The sequence below is a fragment of the Puntigrus tetrazona genome, chromosome 18 (assembly GCF_018831695.1).
Source record: "Puntigrus tetrazona isolate hp1 chromosome 18, ASM1883169v1, whole genome shotgun sequence".
Lineage (NCBI taxonomy): Eukaryota > Metazoa > Chordata > Actinopteri > Cypriniformes > Cyprinidae > Puntigrus > Puntigrus tetrazona.
Window position 1 is genome coordinate 7,185,571 of NC_056716.1, and position 25,477 is coordinate 7,211,047.

Here is a 25,477-nt window from a genome sequence, read left to right on the forward strand (position 1 = left end):
CTAACCTATCCATACCTCTAACCCTAACTTAACCCTAACCCTAACCCTAACACTAACCCTAACCCTATCTTTAACCTAATCCTAACCCTAACCCTACCCCCAACCTAACCCTAACCCTAACCCTAACCCTAACCTTAACCCTAATTCTAACCCTAACCCTAACCCTATCTCTAACCCTAACCCTAATATTAACTGCTAAACCTCTAACCCTAACCCTATCCCTATCCCTATCACTAACCCTAACCCTAACCCTAACCCTATCCTTAATCTATCCCTAACTCCAATACTAACCCTAACCCTAACCCTAACCCTAACTCTATCCCTAATCCCTTTATCCCTAATTCTTAATTTTTAACCCAAATTTTAACTTTAATATAATTTAACCCTAACCCTAACACTAACCCTAACCCTAACTTTAACCCTAACTTTTACAGTAATACTAACCTTAACTTTAATTTAACCCTAATTTAACCTAATTTTAATTTTAATTTTAATTTTAACCTAACCCTAATCCTAACCCTAACCCTAACTTAATAACCCTAACTTTTAATAACCCTAACTAACCTATCCAATTTTAACTCTAACCCTAACTTAACCCTAACCCTAACCCTAACCCTATCTTTAACCTAACCCTAACCCTACCCCCAACCTAACCCTAACCCTAACCCTAACTCTAACCCTAACCCTAACCCTATCCTTAATCTATCCCTAACTCCAATACTAACCCTAACCCTAACCCTAACCTATCCCTAACCCCATCCCTAACCCTTACTTTAACCCAAACCCTAACCTATCCTTAAACCTAACCCTAACCCTAACACTAACCCTAACCCTAACCCCAACGCTAACAGTAACCCTAACCCTAACCTATCTTTTACCCTAACACTAACCTAACTCCTAACCTCAATTTAACTCCTAACCCTAACAGTAATTTTAACCCTAACCCTAACGCTAATTCTAACCTAACCCCAACGCTAACCCTAACCCTAACCTAACCCTAACCCTAACTTTAACCCTAACGTAACCCTAAACCTAACCCTGACCCTTACCCTAACTTATCCTTAACCCTAAGCCTAAACCTAACCCTATCCCTTATCCCTAACCTAACCCTAACCCTAACCTATCTGTAACCCTCTCCCTAACGCTAACCTTAACCCTAATCCTAACCCTAACCCTAACCATAACCATAACCATAACCATAACCATAACCCTAACCCTAACGCTAACCCTAGCCCTAGCCCTAACCCTTACCCTAACCCTAACGTAACCCTAACCCTAACCCTAACACTAACCCTAACGCTAATCCTAACCCTAACCCTAACCCTAACCCTGACCCTGACCCTAAACCTAAGCCTAACCCTAACCCTTACAATAACCTTAACTCTAAACCTAATCCTAACCCTAAAACTATCCCTATCTTAAACCTAACCCTAACCCTAACCCTAACCCTAACCCTAATCTAACCCTAACCCTAACCCTAACCTAACCTAACCTAATCCTAACCCTTACGTTAGGGTTAGGATTAGGTTAACCTATTCATAACCCTATCCCTAACCTAAACCCTAACCCTAACCTATGTGTAACCCTCACCCTAGCCCTAAACCTAACCCTAACCTTAACCCTTACCTAACCGAACCTATCCTAACACTAACCCTAACCCTAACGCTAACCCTAACCCTAACCCTAACCCTAACCCTAACCCTAACCATAACCCTAACACTTACCTAACCCTATCTCTAACCCTAACACCTAAACCTAACACTAACCCTAACCCTAACCCTAACCCTAACCCTATCTTTAACCTAATCCTAACCTTAACCCTAACCCTAAACCTAACCCTAACCCTAACCCTAACCCTTACCTAACCCTAACCCTAACCTTTCCATTTCCCTATTTCTAACCCTAACCCTAACCCTAACCCCAACCTAAACTAACCCTAACTCTAACCTAAACTAACCCTAATCTAACCCTAACCCTAACCCTAACCCTAACCTTAACCTAACCGTAACCCTAACGTTACCCTAACCCTAACCCTAACCTAACCCTAATCATAACCTTAATCTAACCCTAACTCTAACCTAACCTAACCTAACCCTAATCCTAACGTAACTCTAACCTATTCATAACACCTATTCCTAACCCAAACCCTAACCCTAACCTAACCCTAACCCTTACCCTATCCCTGACCATAACCCTAAACCTAACCCTAACCCTAACTTAACCCTAAACTTACTCTAACCCTAACCTTAAATCTAACCATAACCCTAACCTTAAACCTAACCCTAACCCTAACTTAACCCTAACCTTAAAACCCTACCCTAACCCTAACCCTAACCTAACCTAACCTAACCATAACCTAACCCTAACCCTAACTAACCCTAACCCTAACCCTTACCCTAACCCTAACCCTAACCCTAACCCTAACTAACCCTAACCCTAACCCTTACCCTTACCCTTACCCTAACCCTAACATATCCCTAACCTATCCCTTACCCTCACCTTAACCCTAACCCTAACCAATCCCAAACCCTAACAATAACCCTGACCCTAACCTAATCTAACCTAATCTAACCTAACCATGAAGAAGTTTTTGTTAACGTTTTTGTTAACCAAAATATAAAGCAATCTTATATAATTTAGTTACCATTATAACTGCAGTCAGACCTAAGCTAAAAACCCCACTATTTAAAACCCACCTGTTTTTGGCATTTTACATCTGTTGTCATACACCTGTGATCCTCATTTAGCAAGGGTATTTCAGGAGGCCACCATATATTACTGTGACGTGGTAGTGTGACGACCATATAAAAACCCCTGAATAGTGGTGAGGGGGAGTGCTGTCTATAGAGTGGTTCTGTTTGGACCTTAGACAGACTCGGCTTGTATTGATCAATAAAAGTCTGAATTTTGCTATCAAAACCTAATGCTCGGAGGACAACAGGGGTGGACAACTGCAAGCGAGTTTTGGACGGACAACACAACAACTTGGCCAAAGGTAAGCAGTTTTTGCTTCATAGTTAGGTTGTGTTGTTCGCCAGAACCTACTCGTGGTGAGACACCTTATGTTCTTCTAAAAATAATCGAACCAAGTGAAGAAAAGATTCTTAAAATGGAACGAAAATTGGGTTTTGATTCCAAAAAACACTAAATGCATGCAGTAATCTGTATTTTCTGTTGGTTTGGACTTGAGGAGAACAGTGAATCCAGATATATGTTTGTTTGTAGATAAAAGGAAAAATCCTGCAGGTGGATTAAAGCGCTGCTGTGGGTGAGTCCAAGAGAGGTGTCAAATTCCTGAATTCAGCTTAAATCCTCCTTGGCAATTAAAATTCCCAATTTTTGTGGGTATTGGCCAAATTACTTACATTTCAAACTCAAGTAAAACTCAGAAAGTAAAAAAAAAAGACAATAGAAAAATTCAAGAAGAATAAAGGACCCGTGATTACATAAAGTGACAATAAAGGAAGGTATAACGATCGGAAAAAAAGTTTAAAACTGTTTAAATCTGGATCATGCCAATACCAGACATTAATTGAGGTGGAAAATTCCCACAGGGGTTTGTTATTTTGGGCTAGCTCTGTTTGTCTCTGTGTTTATTATTAATTTGAAAGATAGATTGTTGAAGGTTACATGTTGAAAAATCTAGATAGGGAGTGGAAGAAAAGAATTGAGGTCTACGTGTGTGCTAGAATGAGTGGTAGTTGAATGACTACCTGAAGGACCACGTGTGAGGTATAAATTTGGGAAAAAGGTTGTCTTCGTTTGGGTAGCAGAAGTGTATCAAGTGAGGCAGAGTACATGTTTGTTAGGTAATTTCATTGGATTGAGGAGGAGTATCTATGAAATATTTGTTTTGTGTTTTAGGGTTCAGAAATTGTTCTATATAAAGTAGGTACTATTTGTGTGAGCTCAACTGAATGTGTACGGTGTGACTGAAGCATAATTGTATGAACCTTTCGTAGTTTTGTCTTGTTTGGATTATATATATGAGCCCTATATATAAAGGGACTTATGATAAGTGATTAAATGAATGAGCCCTGTACATAAAGGGACATAGTTGGTAAGTGTTTAAATAAATGAGCCCTATAGAACAAAGGGACACAGTTGGGATGAATGTATGAGCCCTGTAAATAAAGGGAGTGTGTATTCATGAATTTATAAATGTATACTGCATAATTAAAGTTATCGACTAAAGTTAAATATCGCTTGAATAGGTTCTGGTGACTATATAGTACGGTCATAAAACATATCTGGTATAGTAAGTCGCAAACTTATTGAGGATACATACAATCTATTGCTGATAAAAGTGGCGAATATTGTTGTTTGGTTTGCTGGTACAGTAGACGTTTATTGTAAAAATACTTTGGAAAAAAGAAGAGTCCTTACTTTAAGAGCTATTGAAGGGAAAAACTATTTTTAGACAGGTTGACTTATAGCGAAATTATGACAACTCCCGCAGAAACACTGGGAGCAAAGCATCCGCTGCTTAAAGAACTGATACATAAGCTCTGCAGAAAGTGGCAAAAGAGAACAAAAATTTTAGTACTAAATGGCCTGAAGAGGGAACATTTGAGGTGACATTGTGTGAGGAAATGGAAACATTGGTAAAAAATTACAAAACTAAAGGCATATTCCTGAACCGGAAAAAGAGAGAAGAAAAAAGACAAAAAGAGCAAGAGGTTTTAAAATTATTTAAAAAAGAAGAAGATTTACTAAAAACCCTAAAACAGGCTAGAAAAATTCTGAAAGAAGCAAACCAAGAAATAAAGAAAAAAGAAAAGAGGTTAGTAGATCCCCCTTCATATGAAAACTCTGAAGGACAATTTCCATTACTCAAGGGAAAAGTTCAAGTGTGAGGTGAGCTTGGGATGGAAGGGGAAAGGGATTTAGAACAAGTGAAACCGACAGGACAGGATGTAAGACCCAAAACCAAACAAATTAAAAAGCTACAAGTAAGCGATTATTTAGACTGTTATGGAGAAATACAGACAGCCTTAGACAAAATGAAAACCCCATATGAACAAAAATCTCAGTCAGAAAGGGAAAATGAGGATCTCAATGAGGGAAGCGGGCTAGAAGAAGAAATAACGCAAAGATTCAAAGATACAGAAATGAGGTTAAGAGATGAAGGAGAGCTTACATCTGATGAGAACAGGGGGACACGCCATAAAGGACGACTAAGATCGCTGAACAAACAGCTTCCAATTTTAATTAAGGGTACAAGAGCTCAATATATTCCATGGGCAACACAAGATATAGAGTGTCTGATCACCCGGTTACCTGACATGCACGAGGGAGCTGGAAAATGGATTAGGTGTTTGAAGAAGAGACAGCAGGCAAACTTTTGGCTGTGGGGGATGTCAAAGCACTCCTAGCAAAGACTGTAGGAGGAATAAAGATGGAAGAAATCTTACAGGCAGCTGGCCTCGAGGGAGCAGTGGACACTCCTAACATGGACGGAATTGAGTTTGATGAACACCGTCCCGACATTTGGCAGGCGCTGCGTGCTGAGTACCCCACTAGGGTCGACCCGAAAGCATTGAGGGGAGACCAGTTGGGGGAAACTGAAAATCCCATCACCTATGTGCAGAGACAATTGAAAAGATGGAGACAAGAAACTGAAGGGAATCCAGAAGGTGACCCTCTTATGTCTACGTTGTTCAGAAACTCTGTAATAGAAGCCATGCCACTAACTGTGAAAAGCAAGCTGGAGGATGTAGTCGGTTTGACCTCCAAATCACACAAAGAGTTTTGTGATCATGTGACTCATGCCGTTGAACTATATAGGAAAAATGAACTGAGGCTCAAAGAGCAAGAAAAAGAGATTCAACGATATCTGACCCAGTTGCAACTTGAGGAACTAACAACTAAAAACAAGAAAAAGACTCAAACAGTAGTGAAAACTGAGGAGTCCAACCAAATGAGTTTAATGGCTCCCATTAATGTTTCACACCCAGCTGTGCCCACATTGACCCCCCCAAACACAACTCAGACACCTACACCCATTGTTAATGTCTATGCCCAGTCAGGACCCCCTGAGTGGAAAAGAAAACCTACAAACCTCAAGAGGAGGAAACAGAGCTGTTAATCTTCCTCCGGGACTGTGCTGGAGATGTGGACAGCCAGGACATATAAAAAGAGATTGTCCCAATCCATGGACAACAGATCCCGAGTTTAGAAGGTGGGCAGGTGACCAGACACGCTATCAAAATTTTGCAGGCCCATGGAGAAATCCAAATCCAAATTATTAGGGGTGCCCAGAGAATCTTATAGGGGAGAGTCTACTACCAGTTTTAACAACCAATGCAAATCAAGAACCCATATTGCAAATAGAAGTAGAAGGCAAAACAAGTGTGTCAAGTCAAATTATGCCTCACACCTCCCCATGTCTGGAAAATTTGTAAAGACAGTAGGATTCTCGGGACAAGTACAGTTAATCCCTATGACCGCTCCAATTTGCCTACAAACAAAATACAAAAGTGTAACCATGCCTGTTCTGATATCAGATCAAACTCCGATTAACCTATTAGGAAGAGATGCATTGTGTAAATTAGGCTTGCAAATTTGGTGCTCCACTGACGGAGTGTATGTAGATATGCAGGGAGCTCAAATGATGATTTCGAAGCTGAAGCAAATGTATATTGGATAGGCAGATAGAAGATGACATAAAAAGATAATTGACAAATGGGGTAAATTCATTGAAGCACAGACGCCTGAGTTACTTAATACCTAAGTCAGGATTTCATTGCATAATGAAATATGACCCAACAAAAACAAAATTCTAGAAGAAGAATGGCAGGAGGAAACAAAAGAACAAAAATTTAAATGATCTCACAATACATAATAATAGGTGAACAAGGAGCAGCCTTAAAAATAACAGAAAACAAATTCATAAACAAATGGTTTGATATGAATGATTCAGTACCGCATATACCTTTATATGTAGGGAAAAAATGGGAAACCAAGAATTTAGGACAGATGATGAAACAAGCCACACAAAGTAAATGGAAACCTACAATAAATCCGTTAATCTTTCATTCCATTGACCAAAACTACATAAAAATTCTATGTGGTACTTCATTATTAGGCATCCCACAGGAGGTGATTATCAATCAAAAGCAATCCAAGCAAGTAATGGCAATACCAGACTCAGAAAGCACTACGGCTGAACTTTTGCAGGGAGCAATAAACCAGGTGCCTGCGGAGCTATGGTTCCAGCATGAGACAGACGTAGGGTTAGTAAGGTCAGCCAGTCAAATGGCGTCTTGTACATGATCTGAGATCAATCAATGCTATAACAGAAGATTGGCCAAAAGATGTTCCCAACCCTCACACATTGCTAACAAACATCCCTCCTCAAGCCAAGTACTATTACTACAGTAATTGACCTTTGCTCTGCCTTTTTCAGTATTCCTGTAGCAGAGGAAAGTAGGTATCTGTTTGCATTTACGTATGCAGGTAAACAATACACCTATGCAAGACTCCCAGTGGGATATAATTTGTCACCACACATATTTAACCAGGTTCTCAAGACTGACCTAGAAGACCTTATGCTAGAGAGCACCTGTTTACAGTACATGGATGATGTGATCATCTGCTCAACATCTCTAGAACAATGTTATATAACTCGTTAGCATTCACCAGATTACGTCCGGACCTTGAATCTAATCCGATCCCTGAAGCTGAAGTGACTTAGTTTGTAGATGGGTCCAGTTTTAGAAATCACCTAGGCATTCATTCGGGATATGCTATAATACAAAAAAGTGGAGAAGAATTTGTATCAGTGTTATCTCAACATTGCACACAACCTTGCTCCTCACAACTAGCTGAATTAAAAGCTCTTACGGCCGCATGTACACTAGCAAAGGGACAGACAGCCAATATTTTCACAGATTTCGCATATGCACATGGTGTTTGTCACCTCTTTGGTGCAGTATGGAAACAGAGAGGTTTTAAAAGAAGTGATGGAACCCCCATTCAGCATGCTGAGCAGATAGAACAACTGATTTCTGCTATGATGTTACCAAAGCATCTGGCGGTTGTCAAATGCCCAGCACACAAAAAGGGAAATTACCTTGTTGTTAAAAGAAACAACCTAGCTGACTCAGAAGCTAAGAAGGCCTCTGGCTGCAAGGTAGCTATATTAGCCCCAGAAGTTATTATAGAACCACAGCCAAGCTTAGATGACATAGTCTGAATTCAGCAGCAAGCAGGTCAATATGAACAGTCAATGTGGCATCAAAGAGGAGCAACAAAAGATTCACAAAATATTTGGCGATCACACGAAGGACAAATTATTGCACCCACATCACTTCTAAATATTCTCATCCTAGATGCACATGGTTTTGACCATTGTGCAAAGGAAGTCATAAAGAAAATTAAACGACAAGGATATTGGTCTCCATACTTGTATGCAATGGTAGGAGAGTTCCTCTTCAGGAACTCTCGAGCTGCGTCAGAAGCGCTTTGGGAACGCCTTCGGCGTGAGCCGTTCTGAACCACGTGTAAAATCTGTCCAATGGAGGGGAGCGACGTCATGGACGAGATGACGTCGCCGACCAGGAAGTATAAAGTCACGCTCTGCGATGCCGGCACCAGCTTTCTGCGTTCAGTAAGCGCTACGTGTATATTGTTTGTCTATTTGCTGTCTGTATTGTCTAGCTTAAATATTATTATGGCTGATAATCAGGAGTTGAAAAGAAAATCTAAGTCGAAACACGCTGGTGTTCCGTCACGTTTTAAGCGGTGTGCTGATCCCTGCCCTCGTTATATCACGGGTGGGGACACACACAGCTTGTGCGTGGCGTGCCTGGGAGCGGAGCACGCGGCGTCAGCCCTCGAGGGGACTGATTGTCCGCATTGTTTGCAGCTACCGCTGCGAACACTCCGCTCCCGGAGGGCTCTCTTTCACGAGGGAGCCTTCACCAGCGTTCCCAGGGGTGCGGGACCCGACGAACGCACGTCTGGGGATCGCAACTCGATCTGACGGAGGAGATGGAGACGGGCTCGTCCCTTTCTCCATCGGAGTCCGCCAGATCGGGCGCTCAATCCCGTGTGTCCGAAGCCCGAACTCTGGCTTCTTCGGCCACGGGGGAGACGTCCACTCGCGCTCACTCTTCCTCCGAGGAGGTTGATGTTGACGTGGTGGACGATGCACCATTGCACACACCACAATATGAGGAGCTCTTAGAGGTGGTAACTCGTGCGGTTGCCAAATTAAACATCGATTGGCCCGCCGAGCGATACGCTGAGCCTCAGACATCTAAATTGGATGAAAGATTTCTGAGAGCGAAACAGCCACCTCTGAGACGGAGCCTTCCGTTCTTCCCCGACCTCCACAGTGAGCTGTCGAGGTCCTGGGGAAGGCCGTACTCCGCTCGTGTTTTCTCCCCCACCGCTGCTAGTTATTATGGTAATGTGGCGGGAGTTGCAGAGTGCGGCTATAAGGCGATGCCCCGGGTAGAACAGTCTCTTGCTACCTATCTGTCCCCCGGTGCGGCATCGTCTTTGAAGGCTCCGACCTTACCATCGAAGCCGCTGAGAACAATGTCGGCTTTGATGGCTAAGGGGTACGGGGCAGCAGGATTGGCTGGGTCTTGCATGCACACTATGGCGGTGTTGCAGGCATACCAAGCCGACCTGCTGAAAGAGATCGATGAGGGAGAGGGGGTCAGGTCCGATGACATCGCAGAACTGCGTCGGACGGCTGACCTCTGCCTCCGCTACCACCTAAGGAGACCACCCGTGCTGTAGGGCGATCTATGTCATCCCTTGTGGCCGCGGAGAGGCATCTCTGGCTGACCCTGTCTGACATGAAAGAGCGTGACAGGGTCTGCCTATTGGACGCCCCCCTGCAGCCTTCTGGCCTATTCGGCGACTCCGTTAATGAGGTCGTCGATAGGTACCAGGAGGCCCGTAAACAGGCGGCGGCGTTCAAGAGTTTCCTCCCACGTTGATCTCAGGGGGCATCGGGACGAGAGATGCCCCCACCGCGTGCCAGCTCCTCATATAGGCATGTGCAGAAACAGAGCGTCGCCTCTCGTTCCCCCTCTAAAAAACAGCAGGGGGCGAAGCAGCGCTCTGGGCCGGGGGCTTCCGGGCCTAAAGACCTGAGGGCCTTTTTGGACAGGAAGTCCACGCCCAAGAAGCCCTGATATGAGTGGTTCAGGGCTTCTGAGGGCTGCCCCTCCTGGGGAGGATCAGGTTATGCCTGGTCAGACGGCACCCGTTCCTCCTCAGGGCCCTCAGGGAGTAACTCCGCTATCTCTGCCCTCGTGCCAGAGTGCGGAGTCTTCCAGCACGTTTCCCCAGCCGGATTCACCCGAGGGTGCGTCACGGCCGGGGAACGCGCCTCCCCTGCGGGGGTCCCGTTTACAGCTAGCCCGTTGTCTGCCTGCCGGTCAACCGTTTCAGGCCACCGAGTTACCTGTATCTCACACACCAGAGGTCAGCCTCGAGAGGCTGATTCCCTTAGTAGATTATTTAGCAGCGTGGAAACTTCTGCCAAATGTATCTCAATGGGTCATACTAACGATAGAGAAAGGCTATCGAATTCAGTTCGGTTTTCCACCACCGACATTCAGGGGAGTCACACCGACAGTAGTCGGCCCCCAGCAGGCTCTGGTGAGGGAACAGGAAGTAATATCCCTGCTCAGGAAGGAGGCCATCGAGGTGGTCCCTCCTCATGCTGTGGAATCTGGGTTTTACAGCCGCTACTTCATTGTTCCAAAGAAGGACGGGGTTGCGTCCCCATCCTAGATCTGAGGGTCTTGAACCGCTCAGTCAACAGACTGAAGTTCAAAATGCTTACCATCAAGCATGTGGTGACTCAAATCAGATCCGAGGACTGGTTTGTCAACATAGATCTGAAAGACGCATACTTCCATATATCCATCCTTCCTCAACACAGGAAGTTTCTGAGGTTAAGCTTTCGGGCGTAGCATACCAATATCGAGTACTTCCGTTCGGCCTAGCACTCTCACCCCGCACATTTACGAAGTGTATGGATGCAGCTCTGGCTCCACTGAGACTCCAGGGCATCCGCATACTCAATTATATCGACGATTGGTTGATATTAGCTCAATCAGAGCAGATGGCAGTTCAACATCGAGATGTTGTTCTGTCTCACATGGGGGAGCTGGGTTTGAGACTGAACGCCAAGAAGAGTGTATTGCGTCCCGCTCAGAGGACCACATACCTAGGCGTGGTGTGGGATTCGACCACAATGTGGGCACGCTTGTCTCCTGCCCGTGTGCAGTCAATCCTCATGTCAGTCGAGAGAGTCAGGGAAGGCCAGTCATTCACTGTCAAGCAGTATCAGAGACTGCTGGGCCTGATGGCAGCTGCGTCCATCGTGATACCCTTTGGCCTGCTGTACATGAGACCCCTACAGTGGTGGCTCAGGACCAAGGGGTTCTCCCCGAGGGGAAACCCACTCCGCAAAATCAAAGTGTCACGCCCGTGCAGTTTGGGCCTTAGACTTGTGGAGGAAGCCTTGGTTCCTGAATCAGGGCCCAAGGTTAGGAGCTCTATGTCGCGGACCTCCCTTGCGACAGATGCATCCCCTAACCGGTTGGGGCGCAGTATTGAACGGGGCGCCCGGCCCACGGTCTGTGGAGCGATCACCACCACGGGTGGCATATCAATCTGCTAGAGATGTTAGCGGTATTTCGTGCTTTGAAGCACTTTCTCCCAGACCTGAGAGGTCACCATGTGTTGGTGCACACCGACAACACAGCGGTGGTCTCTTACATCAACCACCAGGAGGACTGCGTTCGCGCCCTTGAACAAGCTGGCGCACCAGATCCTTGTGTGGTCCCAGGACAAAATCTGCTCGCTGAGAGCGACCTACATCCCTGGGCATCTCAATACGGGAGCCGACACCCTGTCGAGGCAGGGGTTGAGGCCGGGAATGGATGCTTCACCCGACGTGGTGAAGCAGATCTGGTTGAGATTTTACCAGGCAGAGGTGGACCTCTTTGCTTCTCGAGGGAATGCACAATGTCCCCTCTGGTTCTCTCTAGTTCATCCAGCTCCCCTGGGACTGGATGCCATGTCACAGGCGTGGCCGAGGCGTCGCCAGTACGCATTTCCCCTGATTGCCCTGCTCCCCGGGGTTCTGGCGAGAGTGCGCCAGGACGGAGTCAGACTACTGTTGGTAGCCCCGCTTCTGGCCGGGCCGAGTATGGTTTGGCGGACCTCATCGGCCTAGTAGACGGTCATCCGTGGGAGATCCCCCTGAGGCCGGATCTACTCTCTCAGGCAGGGGGAACAATAGTTCACCCTCGCCCGGAGTTATTGAAGCTGTGGGTGTGGCCCCTGAGGGGGCACAACTCATAGCCTCTGGTCTTTCAGCTGAGGTTGTTGAGACCATCCTCCAATCCAGAGCTCCCTCTACGAGGAGCGTGTATGCCAGGAGGTGGGAAATGTTCACTTCCTGGTGTGGAGATCGCCACTTAAACCCAGTTAACTGCCCAGTAGGTTCAGTGCTGGAGTTTCTTCAGGCGAGATTCTCCACCGGGTTATCCCACTCAACCCTAAAGGTCTACGTGGCAGCTATATCTGCATATCATGACCCTATTGGTGGCCACTCAGTGGGCAGACACCCATTAGTTACACGATTCCTCCACGGTGTGCTGAGGCTGAGACCTCCAGTGCGGACCAGAATTCCCCCCTGGGATTTGGTTGTGGTGTTAGAGGCTCTGTGTAAGGCACCCTTCAAGCCCCTCGAAGAGGTTCCTTTACCTGTCTTATCTTTTAAGACAGCATTTCTCCTCGCCATCACCTCTCTGGGCGGAGGGTGGGAGATCTGCAGGCCCTCTCAGTGGCCCCTACTCACCTGGACTTTGCCCCAGGCATGTCAAAGGCTTTTTTATACCCACGAGTGGATTATACACCTAAAGTGCCCTCTGTTACACCACAGCCGATCGTACTGCAGGCCTTCTGTCCTCCCCCCTTCCAGGATCCAGACCAGCGGAAGTTCAACTGCATGTGTCCAGTGCGAGCACTGGACACTTATGTGCGCAGGACTGCGTCTCTGTGGAGGTCGGACCAATTACTTATTTGTTTTGGTCCGACAAATAGGGGTGGCGCTGCTGCTAAGCGGACTCTCAGCAGGTGGATAGTTGAGGCTATCCACCTGGCCTATGAGGCCACTGCACTCCCATGCCCTCTCGGGGTCAGAGCGCACTCTACCAGGGGTATGGCGGCCTCTAAGGCCTATCTTAGCGGTGTCCCCCTCTGGGACATCTGCAACGCTGCGGGGTGGTCCACGCCCTCCACTTTTGCCCGGTTCTACAACTTGGACATGAGGGCTGCTCCTGGCTCCTCTGTCCTTTCCTGATGGGTGGTCTGAGGACCCCTTTTCAGGCATGGCCTTGGAATTATGGCGGCGTGGGCATCTCGTTCCCAAAGCGTTTGTGACGCAGCTCGAGTTCCTGAAGAGAAACGTCTCAGGTTACGAATGTAACCATTGTTCCTCTAGGGAACGAGACGCTGCGTCCCGATGCCATACTTCCCGCACCTGCCGGGCGCTACTTCACTACGAGGCTGGTGCCGGCATCGCAGAGTGTGACTTTATACTTCCTGGTCGGCGATGTCATCTCGTCCATGACGTCGCTCCCCTCCATTGGACAGATTTTACACGTGGTTCAGAACGGCTCACGCCGAAGGCGTTGCCAAAGCGTTTGTGACGCAGCGTCTCGTTCCCTAGAGGAACCATGGTTACATTCGTAACCTGAGACGTTTTTGTCTACATGTGAAGTCTGTGCTAAATACAATGTCAGAAAGGGTATAACGACCCCAGTAGGACATATACCGGTGCCAGAAGGTCCTTTCAAACATTTAGTTATTGATTATGTAGACATGATAAAACGGGTACAGGGAAAGAGATACATGCTTGTGGTTGTCGATAGATTTAGCCGGTGGGTAGAAGCAGTACCATCAGCAGATGAGGGAGCAGGAACGGTAATCAAATTTTTGACAAGAGAAGTGTTTCCAAGATTTGGAATTCCTTCAGAAATAAGTTCGGACAATGGATCAGCTTTTATCCAAAAAACTATAGAACAAGTCCTACAGAATTTGAGAATAAAACAAAGACTAGGCTGTGTTTACCATCCTCAATCCCAGGGACAAGTTGAAAAAGTAAATGGTCTTCTCAAATCCAAGATTAACAAAATATGTGCAAGCACTAAATTAAATTGGGTTGATGCTTTGCCTCTTGCACTGATGAGTTACCGCATGCAAACTAACCAAAACACACATCTAACACCTCACCAAATGCTTACTGGATGCATGATGCCTGCATCACGTAACAGAGGTCCATACAAAGGACCCCCACTAGAACAACTACAAATGGAGTTAAAATCGTACATGAAAGAGCTAACTGCTATCCATAAAGCTATTTGTGCGCAGGAAACAAGAAAGGAGCTGTCGGAGCAGACGGAAACCAGCTGTCCCATCACCCCAGGAGATCAGGTCTATCTGCGAGTATTCAGAAGGAAATGGAACGAGCCAAGAAGGGAAGGGCTGCATAACGTCACAGCAGCAACACCAACTGCTGTTCAAGTAGAAGGAAGCAGCACTTGGTACCATCTGAATCACTGGACAAGAGTTCCCAAAGAAAGACCAGCCACGATACAGAATAATGAAGAACATGCAACAGAGAGAGCTCAGCAGGACAATGGCGATAATAATGTCAACCACATGCCTGATCAGCACATGTCTGTCACAAGTTCAAGCCACAGACAACATCACAACTCCAGACCCCACAAGTCAAGCACAGAACAACTCTCTGCCGCACAACCTCACTTTCCTATCATCAACTTTTCAGCCCTCCACCAAAACCAGCAGCAACTCAGTTGAAGCAGGACAACATGGAAAGCGACACAGGAACAGCGAGGACAATGACAATATGTATGAGGATGACACTGTTGTGGATTCCCCGGATTAAAGAAGACTCCGAACATTAGGTTTTGATAGCAAAAATTCAGACTTTTATTGATCAATACAAGCCGAGTCTGTCTAAGGTCCACACAGAACCACTCTATAGACAGCCCTCCCGCTTACCACTATTCAGGGTTTTTATATGGTCATCACACTACCACGTCACAGTAATAAATGGTGGCTTCCTGAATTACCCTTGTTAATGAGGATCACAGGTGTAAGACAACAGATGTAAAATGCCAAAAACAGATGGGTTCTAAATAGTTGGGGTTTTTAGCTTATGTCTGACTGCAGTTATAATAGTAACTAAATTATATAAGATTTACTTTATATTTTGATTAACAAAACTTCTTCAACACCAAGCTAGATGTTTTGTGGGAACTGGCATAAAGTAATCAGCAGTATGAATGGGCCACCTTCACAACAGCAGAATTAAATAAGAAAGACTGCCTAGTATGTACCAAAACACCTGGAAGCCAATTAATAGCCGTTCCAAATCCATACAACTACTTAACATTGTGACGAAAAACTATTATGCATGTTTTATATTTTGTTTTATGATGTTTTTGTCTTATGATGTTTTTGTTTCATGATGTTTCTGATCAGCATTTAGGAGGTACCTTTCTTACCTACATATTCATATTTGCTTATGTTTACTCATGCTTTGTTTGATCTATTTTATTGACCTAGATGTGTTCCATAATTAGGATAACCATAGACATAGTAAAACCAAGTACACAACCCCTGTACATTGACTATAAAGTAAAATCAAGGTGTTATGGTCTTTCACTTCCTTCTCGCTGTAAGAACTTCTCTTCTTCAGTGTATGCGTCCCCTGTGTCCGTTCATCAGCAGTACAGAACAAATTCAGGCGCCTGGAAGCAGCAGTCGGAACAAACCACACAAGTGAAATCAAATCTGGTTTATTCAGAATGCAGCTTAACAAAGAGAGAAAAACATCAGCTTATATAGCCCTTATGGGGCGTTGACCTCTATTGCATAGCTGGACATGCCTTAAGTGCCCACTACAGAGAGGACAAAAGACAACTCCATATATGGGTTGAAGATTCACAAAACTAGCAGACTAGAGACAAAGCAAGTCTATATAAGGAATGAAAAGACTACAGAGTTAGTAGAGCAACCTGAAACTATACCTGCAGGGCGAAAAGGGACTAGAACAATTGTCATACCTTGCTCACACACACACAGTAATAGAGAATTAATTCTCTCACTAGCCAAAGAGACCGAGGGAAGAGGTTTGGCTCTAACACCTTCTTGAGTGAAATGGCATGATTTAGACTTGTTGTAATGTAACATAGGGACTATTTTTGGTTACTAGATAGCATTAACAGAACAGACTGAATCATGAAACGTCACTCAAGAGTAAAATGAGACGTAAACATCTCAAAGGGAAATACGAAGAAGTTTTTGTTAACGTTTTTGTTAACCAAAATATAAAGCAATCTTATATAATTTAGTTACCATTATAACTGCAGTCAGACCTAAGCTAAAAACCCCACTATTTAAAACCCATCTGTTTTTGGCATTTTACATCTGTTGTCATACACCTGTGATCCTCATTTAGCAAGGGTATTTCAGGAGGCCACCATATATTACTGTGATGTGGTAGTGTGACGACCATATAAAACCCCTGAATAGTGGTAAGGGGGAGTGCTGTCTATAGAGTGGTTCTGTTTGGACCTTAGACAGACTCGGCTTGTATTGATCAATAAAAGTCTGAATTTTGCTATCAAAACCTAATGCTCTGAGTCTTCTTTAATCCGGGGGAATCCACAACAACCATAAGCTAACCTTAACCCTAACCTAACCCTTACCTAACCCTCACCTTAACCCTAACCCTAACCAATCCCAAACCCTAACAATAACCCTGACCCTAACCTAACCCTAACCTTACCTATCCTGACCATATCCTAAACCAAATCCTTACCTAACTTAACCCTAACCTAAACTTAAAACCCTACCCTAACCTAACCATAACCTAACCTAACCTAACCTAACCTAACTAAACCCTAACCTTAAAACCTACCCCAACCCTAACCTAACCTAACCTAAACCTAACCTAACCTAACCTTAACCTAACCCACCCTAACCCCTAACCCTAACCCTAAAATTAACCTTAACCTAACCTAAACTTACCTTAACCCTAACCCCTTAACCCTACCCTAACCTAACCCTAACCCTAACCCTAACCCTAACACTAACCTAACCTAACCTAATCTAACCCTAACCCTAACCTTAAACCTAACTAACTCTGCAATAATTCCAAATCAGGTTCCAAATCACAGCAATCTTAATTACTACTATTGATTTTGTGTTAAATCATATAAAAGTGATGTATGACTGTCCAGGAAGGCTGAAAGTCAACTTTTTTCCTTTTTTTAGCTAAGCTTATGTTTCCAGAGAGAGACAGATGATTTACACTCTCAAAATGTAGTTGTTCATAGCAGTTAGTCATAACATTTTATATCGTAAATCGGTTCACTTATAGTAAATAGTTTAGTATAATAGTAAATGTTTGCATTTTGCTCTCTTTTAGCATTAAACTCAGAGCACTGGCATTTGTACTCTGCTTCTGTGAAAAGTAAACCCAGCCTACTTTGATTTGATTGGCCCTTTCACGTATTTTGTCATTGACGAGCACTGTTTGCCATGAACATATGTAGACTAATGCAGGTTAATTTTCACACTTTAAGTATGTTGGTATGCCGTTTTCCCTATAGGTCCTATGCCAAAAATTATCCTTCCATGTGCCATAGGTTGCTCACCCCTGCACTATAATTTGGTTCAAAAGTTTTACTGTGATTATTATGGTATAGTTTTGTGTTGTATGTTATTTTGAATTTTATTTAATTTGTGATTGTACAGCACATTGTTCAAGTGTGTTTTAATATAATAATATTAAGTCAGTGACATTACTTGAAATATCAGAACACAGAAGCCAGGTTTGGAAAACTGTGAGCAACTTTACTAGAAATTTACAGGCAATAGATTCATAAAAATATACGACTTTTTATATTTTGTGAAAAAACAAACAAAAAAAAACAATGAGTAACTAAAAAAAAAAAAAAAAGAGTAACTAAATTACTACTGGATAAATTACTATGTTAATATGTGTGTTATACATTCCATAATATGTCACAGTATAATGTAAGGTAAATAAAAAATTCACAAAAAAAAAACAAAAAGATGTTATTATCTATTCACAATGAAAAATAAACTGATACATAGTGGCCAAAGTGATTTTCATTTACACTGAAAAATGATTTATACTAAGAATCTCATGCATATCCATAACATAACATAAACCTTGAAGAATGTCTGTAGTGTTAGAATTAGAATTTTAGTGTATATTAAAATGTGTGTACATTTTATGCATCAAGTTTTAGGAGTGTACATTTTCTCTTTCTTGCTAATTTGAAGCATGAACGAGAGCAGCAGGGCCCTGGCCAAGACTTCGTCCAGGACTGCTTTCCAATGGCTTAAAGATAAGTTCTTCCACAGGGATACCAAAAGCCTGCAGCTTAGCTACAGAAGTCTTCAGAAGGTCATTATGGGCCTGTGGATGTAAATAGAGAGCTTCATCACAACAATCGTTCAAAAATACAGCATATATACAATACACAATATACTGAACTTAATATTGAGAACAAAAGAAACATTTACTGATCAAGTTGATGAATATTGCAGAGAAAGATCAGAAATAGCCAAACAAATCTAAGGATTATCACCTCACGTTGTATTCTTATTTTAAAATACTTTAGGTATGTAGAAAATTTATCCCCCATCTTTTTTGCAGTATAGCCATAACAATTTAGTGTAAAATCTCCCCTTTGCTCAGATGCACATTCAACCTTAAATTAAATTTTGGCAGTGACGTGCAACAGGTTTATAAGTGTAACATTTGGCTGTCTTGGCAACATGAAAAACAAATTAGCCACAACAGAGCACTAAGGCAAATTATGCATTAAAGGTCCCATAAGTGCATTCTAAGGGCTATGTAACTACCATATAAGTTGAAGTAAACTACACACAGCCTGCATAAAGTAGCTTTAATGTTTAAGAACAACAAGACTGAAACTTGTTCAAAAGGTTAACTTTAACAGAAAAAACCAGACTGGCTGGTCGAGGAAGACACCCCAAAGTGGCATAATACTATTTAGATCTGGTGACTGTGTAGGCCATGGGAGATGTTCAACTTCACTTTCATGTTCATCAAACCATTGGGTGTACATGGTCCTCCAGATTGGTTCGGTAGTCCTTGGTAGAAATGTGTCCATCTAGCGCAAGTATTGGGCCTAATGAATGCCATGATATTGAAGCCCAAACCATCACTGATCCACCCCAATGCTTCACTGTGGGCTTGCAGCATTCTGGATGGTAAACTTCTTTGGGGTTTCTCCACACTGTAACTCTCCCAGATGTGGGAAAGACGGCGAAGGTGGACTCTCTGTGTACATTTACACTGACAAGCTGTTTGCACTACATTCTATTTGAACTGTTTTCACTGGTTTGCACTCAAATCTGCTAAGTGCCTTTATCTCTACTGTCAATTTGAACTGGAAGTTAAGTGCTGGGCGTCCAGTCAGAGGAGAACTGACCCCAACTGAGTCTGGTTTCTCCCAAGGTTTTTTTTTCTCCATTCTGTATGCATGGGGTTTTGTTTCCTTGCCGCTGTCGCCTCTGGCTTGCTTGGTTGGGGACACTTAACTTCTAGTGATTTAACGTCAAATTGATTACAGAGACCGTCTCTGCATTTAATAAGAAATTGGTCACTCTCGTCATTATACATCCCTGTCATTATACTGTACAGTGCTTTGATGCAACCTTTGTTGTTAAAAAAGCGCTATATAAATAAAAATGATTGATTGATTGAATAGCTTGTACATAATTGTATAGTTGTTATAGTTTATTTCTTTTATGTTATATTTTACTGTGCACTTAGGATCCTAGAGAAATGCAATTTCAATTCCCTATATGCATGTACTGTACGTGTGGTAGAATTGACAATGAAGCAGACTTGACTTGAAACCTAACATGAAAATGGCCAGTGTTTCAGTTTCATTGCAACCCCTTTATTAAACAGGAAAAGTTAACTATTTGGCATCACAACAGAAGACTTGATAGGCTGAAGTCGCAGCAGCTGTTGAAGAGTGGAGAGGGGGAAGCAGAACACCCATCTACAGCACCAGCACAAACAGAACTTCAGGCTCTTTATCATCGCACAAAGAGACGAGGAAATACAAAAATGTAGAAGATGTTACAGCTACCCATTTACAACAAGGAGTGTAAATAGCCAGTTGCATTTGATCTTCTCCAAATAAATGTGTAAATGAATGCTTAACCCTGAAGTGCCATGGTGGTGAATTGCTGTTGAACAAAGTGACTGAACGCCACCCACCTGTTGTCTGTACTATTTTTATATTAGTGGTTTGCATATTTAAGTAATGTATATCCATATCCTAAAGCTTCAGATTCTTACGTTTGAGAGCTTCACTAACACATAATTTACATGTAGTTTTCACATCTCTTTTTCGTAATAATGTGCCTTGCTTCAATGGCACATAAATGCAAAAATTTCAAGCCATTGCACAATTATCAAATATGTCTAGTCTAATGATCACACAAATATCACAATACAGACAAATTGAAATGTATGTTCTGTGTGATCTTTCAGTCTGTTTTTTAAGAATGTGATTATCACCAAGTCATATTCATGTCATTTTATGTCAGTTTGTTTGTAGCTCAGTGTAGCTGTCAAGTTATGTGGGATTTTTCTCAATGTCTGCCTCAACTTGAAAAAGACTTCAATCAACTTTGGAAGGTGCACGGATTAACTCAAAGCATGAGATTCCTCATCACTGAAGCAATTTATTGAAAATTTTTCTGCAACAATTCAATCTTCATTTGCTCATTTTCAGCATTTTCTCAGATTCTTAGCCTTAGATACCGTTTCTCAGATGCTTAGCTTAATAACCTATACAAACCATACACAAACATGATTATATAAATCGCTACACATAGCATCATTTAAGATCATTTAAGGGTATAAACAACATTACTGGGATATTCACAGGTTAGATTTTAACATAGTAGTTGCAAAAAAATAGTCTTTATCCTACCGGTAGTAGCTTTTCATGGTTGTCCTTGAACAAATTCAAGTTGCTTACACCAAACCTAGTAACCATGTGCAGGATTTGCACTTCCCTTCTTTGGTTTTACAACCAGTAATAGCACCAACTTGGGTAGGAATGGAGAAAAAAAAACTGGAGAAGCACATCCACAAACACTCTCTGCACGTTGATAATTACAGACACCTGGTTCCATGTGACATCATGTGCAGTTCCACTGACCAATCAGCTTCCTAGCTCTTTGTTTGTGCTCACAACCAATAGTTTCACTTTTTTTCCTTTCAGATCTTAAACCTCATTTTATCTGACAGATTTGTGTCTTTATTTGCACAGTGATGAAACATATATTTTATTTTCCTTGCATTTGGTTTAACAGTAGCTTTGCTCTTCCATTTATCACTCAGTTCTTCTTGGCGATCAAATATAATTTTATTATCTACATACTACTGATACTATTTATCAAACTAATATAACTAATAATTTGACTGTTGTTCGTTCGCTTGCTTTAATTTAAAACCATGATCAGCTTCTCGCTCTCATTCCCACCCTGCCTCAAGTCACAGGAGGCAGTTAATTCTCAGCACATAAAGACTATTTCACCTACATATCACACTATAGAGCCTGTGTCTGTTCCCCCGAATTAGAATATGCAGAGAATGCCCAAACCAAAAAAAAAAGCAATAATTTAATTGATCAACAAATAAAAAATACAAAGAAGCAAATGATAAAACTTGGCTTGCTGAATATTAGAACTCTTTCTACAAAAGCACTTTATATAAATGATTTGATCAAAGATAAGAATCTAGATTTTGTCTGTTTGACAAAACCTGGCTAAAACCAGATTAATTCATTACTTAAAATGAGTCTACCCCCAAAATTACTGCTATAAAATGAGCCACATCTAAAAGGTAAAGGGGAGGTGTTGCAACAATTTATAACAATATTCTCAGTACTTCTCAGAGGGCAAGCTTTAAGTATAACTTGGTGCTGCATCTAACATAATCTATAGAATCGCTTGTTAGTGATAAATCCACTGTTATGTTTTTACTGGCTACTGTATACAGGCCACCAGGGCACAGCATAGATTTTATTAAAAATTTTCTGAGTTTGCTGAAGTTAGTACTGGCATGAGATATCCATGCTGATAATGAAAAAGATGCATTAGGATTAGCTTTCTTAGACATTCTGAACCCCACTGGGGTTAGACAACACGTATCAGGACCTACTCATTGTCGAAATCATACCCTAGATCTAATACTGTCACATGAAAAAGAATATGGTTAATATGGTTAAAATTCTGCAGCAAAGTGATGATATTTCAGATCACTATCTAGTCTTGTGTGAACTCTGTATAGCTAAAACTATAAACTCCATCACAAAAGAGTGCTAAGTAATCTCCCAATACAATACATACTATTGATCACAACATTCTATTGAAGAGACTAGAAAACTATGTTGGCATTAGTGGAAGCGCCTTAGCATGGTTCAAATCATATTTGTCTGACCGTTATCAGTTTGTAGCAGTAAATGATGAGGTATCATATCGCTCACAAGTGAAATATGGAGTACCTCAAGGCTCAGCGTTAGGGCCATTACTTTTCAAACTATATACGCTGTTAATTCTTCACCATCAGTTAGGAACCTAGGTGTGGTGTTTGACAGCAACCTTTCCTTCGAAAACCATGTTTCTAGCATCTGTAAACCTATATATTACATGCAGGTGTTACATGCAGATTTTGGGGACATTGTTACAGTGGAACTATAAATGCAAACACTTTACTTCTGTCTTTACTAGTACAGATTCTTCATTTATTTCAGGAAGAACCAGAACCAGGGGAACGTCTGACTGGACACAAGTCTTTAGTGAGAAGAAAATCTTCAGCATTGTAAAAATTGAGGTATCTGAATTTTTTTGTTTTGTGGAAGTTAAATAAATGCAGGGATGTTGTGTGAAAAGTGTGTGTGTGTGTGTGTGTGTATGTGTGTGCATTTTGTGTAAATGTAACATTTTAGTTTAATTGTATTGTGAAATGTTTTGCCCCCTTTTTAAAAAGAGATATTGTGTTAATTGTAAGCATATATTATAATCTGGAAAGGTGTTTTAAATATTTAAAAATAAAAATATATATTGTATAGTTCAAGCACTGTATTTAATACAGTATGTATTTGCAGTTACTGATATTACAATATGTTTTGGTTTCAGTTGTTGAATGTGCACATTATTCAATAAGAAAATGGCTTTTAATAGTTCTTAAAAGGAACATATTTGCCACAGTTAAGGTACAAATGGGGTGATACCCATGTAATGATGTAAGTTTTAAAAAGGAAAAGGTGCATTTTGGTTTCCCATGGTACAAATCATGTCCTTTAATGTACAAATTGGAATAAATTTGTTCTTTTATATAAAAGGTAGTTTTGTACCCTTAAAAAAGTACATTCCTTGGTTCAAATTTATTCTTTGCAAATTTACATCTTACCGTGCTTTTTTGAATGTTAAACTGGCGTTTTGCGCTGACATTCACGCTCTGCTTATGTGAACAGTAAACGTTTTTTTGCTTTGATTGGCCATCTCCATTTCGACACTGATGAGCACTATTAGCCATGAGCATGTACGGACTAGTCCATGTTTATTCTCACACTTTAATAGCATTTATAGTTCTTAATCGGCTGTATGACTATGAAAAATTATTACCTTAAAATGTACATCTGTACACAGTTTTCTCCTTTTTGTTGCATGCTAATGATTACACCTTTGTGTGCCATTGTTGGCATGCATGTCACAGGTTGCTGATCCCTGAGGTAGAAGCTTTTTAGAGACTTGTTTCTTACCTTGCAAACGCGTGCCACTTCATACTGTAGGTCTCTAATAGTATGGTTTTTGGACTCCAAAACTTCCTAGACAAAAAGAAAACTCACAATTATAGAGACGCATTAACAAAACATTCTGTAAAACTGACTTCAATATTTCTCATTCTGTCATATTATTATGAGGGTCCTCTGCATATGCTTGTATGTAACTATGTACGCACAGAAATATACCTCTAGTTTATGGGTGACCATGTTTAGGGTACTGGGGTCCAGGTTGGAAGCAGACAGCACTTCACTGAGCTGCACTTCCTTCTTCCTCAGGGTGTCATTGAGTGCACTCAGTTTGCACTCCAGTAGCAGGTTTTTAAAACCACTTTTCTGCTGAACCTCCTGTATGACTTTAGTGAACTTCATGTACAGCTCGTCTCGCTCCATCTGAACCTAGACAACAAATTGTCTTCAGTTTTTACACATACAACAAAATACAACAAAACAAATTCGGAGTCCATTCGGAGTCTGAACCAGGAAACACCCAGCACCTAATTACCGGGACTCTCATGTTCACCCCTCTTTCCCCAGACACTTGTCACTTTACTCTACACTGGACAATTTTGCACTAGTCACTTTACATTGGACATTCACAACAGACACTTTACACTTTATACTTTATATTTTATTTTTATACTTTAAAAGTACACTTCTTCTTTATATAAGTTTTTTTTAATTGTTCTAAATGGGAGTGCTGAATTTTTTTACAATGCCATGAGCAGACGCATGGCAAATGAAATACTTCTCCAAACATTACATTTCAAAACAATATTATGGTAGTCCAGCAAATTCATCTAGTAAAGACAAATACTCAGCCATAGAACAATTGGTAGTTGCCCCTCAGCATGAAAAAAGCATGTTCCTGGCATTTTAAAAAAATGTGCTAGCTATGGGGAAAACCACTTTGGTTGACACTAAAAGCCTACTAGTTCAGTGTGTTATATAGGTTTGATGCTGTTCACCCCATCACCTTAGTAAATCTCTGTTCCAACACCTCATGCACCCACTTTAGCTCCTTCATTTCGTTTTCAGATATTTTGAGACGAGCTCTTGTTCTCTAACAGCAAAACAAAAACAAGAAATTCATACATTAAAAAGATTTATTAAAACTGTTATAGTTAATATTTAACACCATTATAATATAGTAGTCGCTGAACATACAGCTAGAGCACTCCTGTCCTTCTCATAGTGGGAGAGCCGTTTCTGGAGTTCTGCGACTTCCTCTTTGGCTTTTTGTGGAGACTCTCTAAGGTCCTTATTCTCCTCAAGCACTTCAACCATCTGTTTATTTCTCTTCTCCTCCTTCCTTTTCATCTCCTTTAACTCTTCCTGTATACATTTCACCAGAGAAGAAAAGAAGAACTGACAAATAATCACAAAGATACATATAGATAGAATGCCAGATACACAAATCTATATATAATAATTGTGAAGATGCAATGAAGACTATGATCAAAGTTCCTAAAACAGCCTGAGAGAATCTCTGTAACTCGAAAGGTACATAATCATTACAGACAGAACATGCTCAT

General features: G+C 41.9%; 1 protein-coding gene and 1 pseudogene across 2 annotated transcripts in view; one reads left to right on the forward strand and one right to left on the reverse strand.

Moving 5' to 3' along the window:
- Nucleotides 1-8,017: 8,017 nt before the first annotated feature.
- Nucleotides 8,018-12,321, forward strand: LOC122362722 (annotated as a pseudogene).
- Nucleotides 12,322-18,019: 5,698 nt separating this feature from the next.
- gas8 (growth arrest-specific 8) overlaps nucleotides 18,020-25,477 on the reverse strand; it is a 28,253-nt gene continuing 20,795 nt past the window's right edge. Inside the window, exons 7-11 of one of the 2 annotated variants that reach the window (XM_043263932.1) lie at nucleotides 25,110-25,277; nucleotides 24,919-25,005; nucleotides 24,132-24,341; nucleotides 23,922-23,987; nucleotides 18,020-18,520 (exon numbers count right to left, since the gene is read on the reverse strand). In XM_043263932.1, the coding sequence (XP_043119867.1) occupies nucleotides 18,374-18,520; nucleotides 23,922-23,987; nucleotides 24,132-24,341; nucleotides 24,919-25,005; nucleotides 25,110-25,277 (678 nt within the window). In that variant the 3' untranslated portion in view covers nucleotides 18,020-18,373. Of the gene's footprint in view, nucleotides 18,521-23,921; nucleotides 23,988-24,131; nucleotides 24,342-24,918; nucleotides 25,006-25,109; nucleotides 25,311-25,477 lie in introns of both variants that reach the window. The other variant, XM_043263931.1, reaches the window with a different exon arrangement.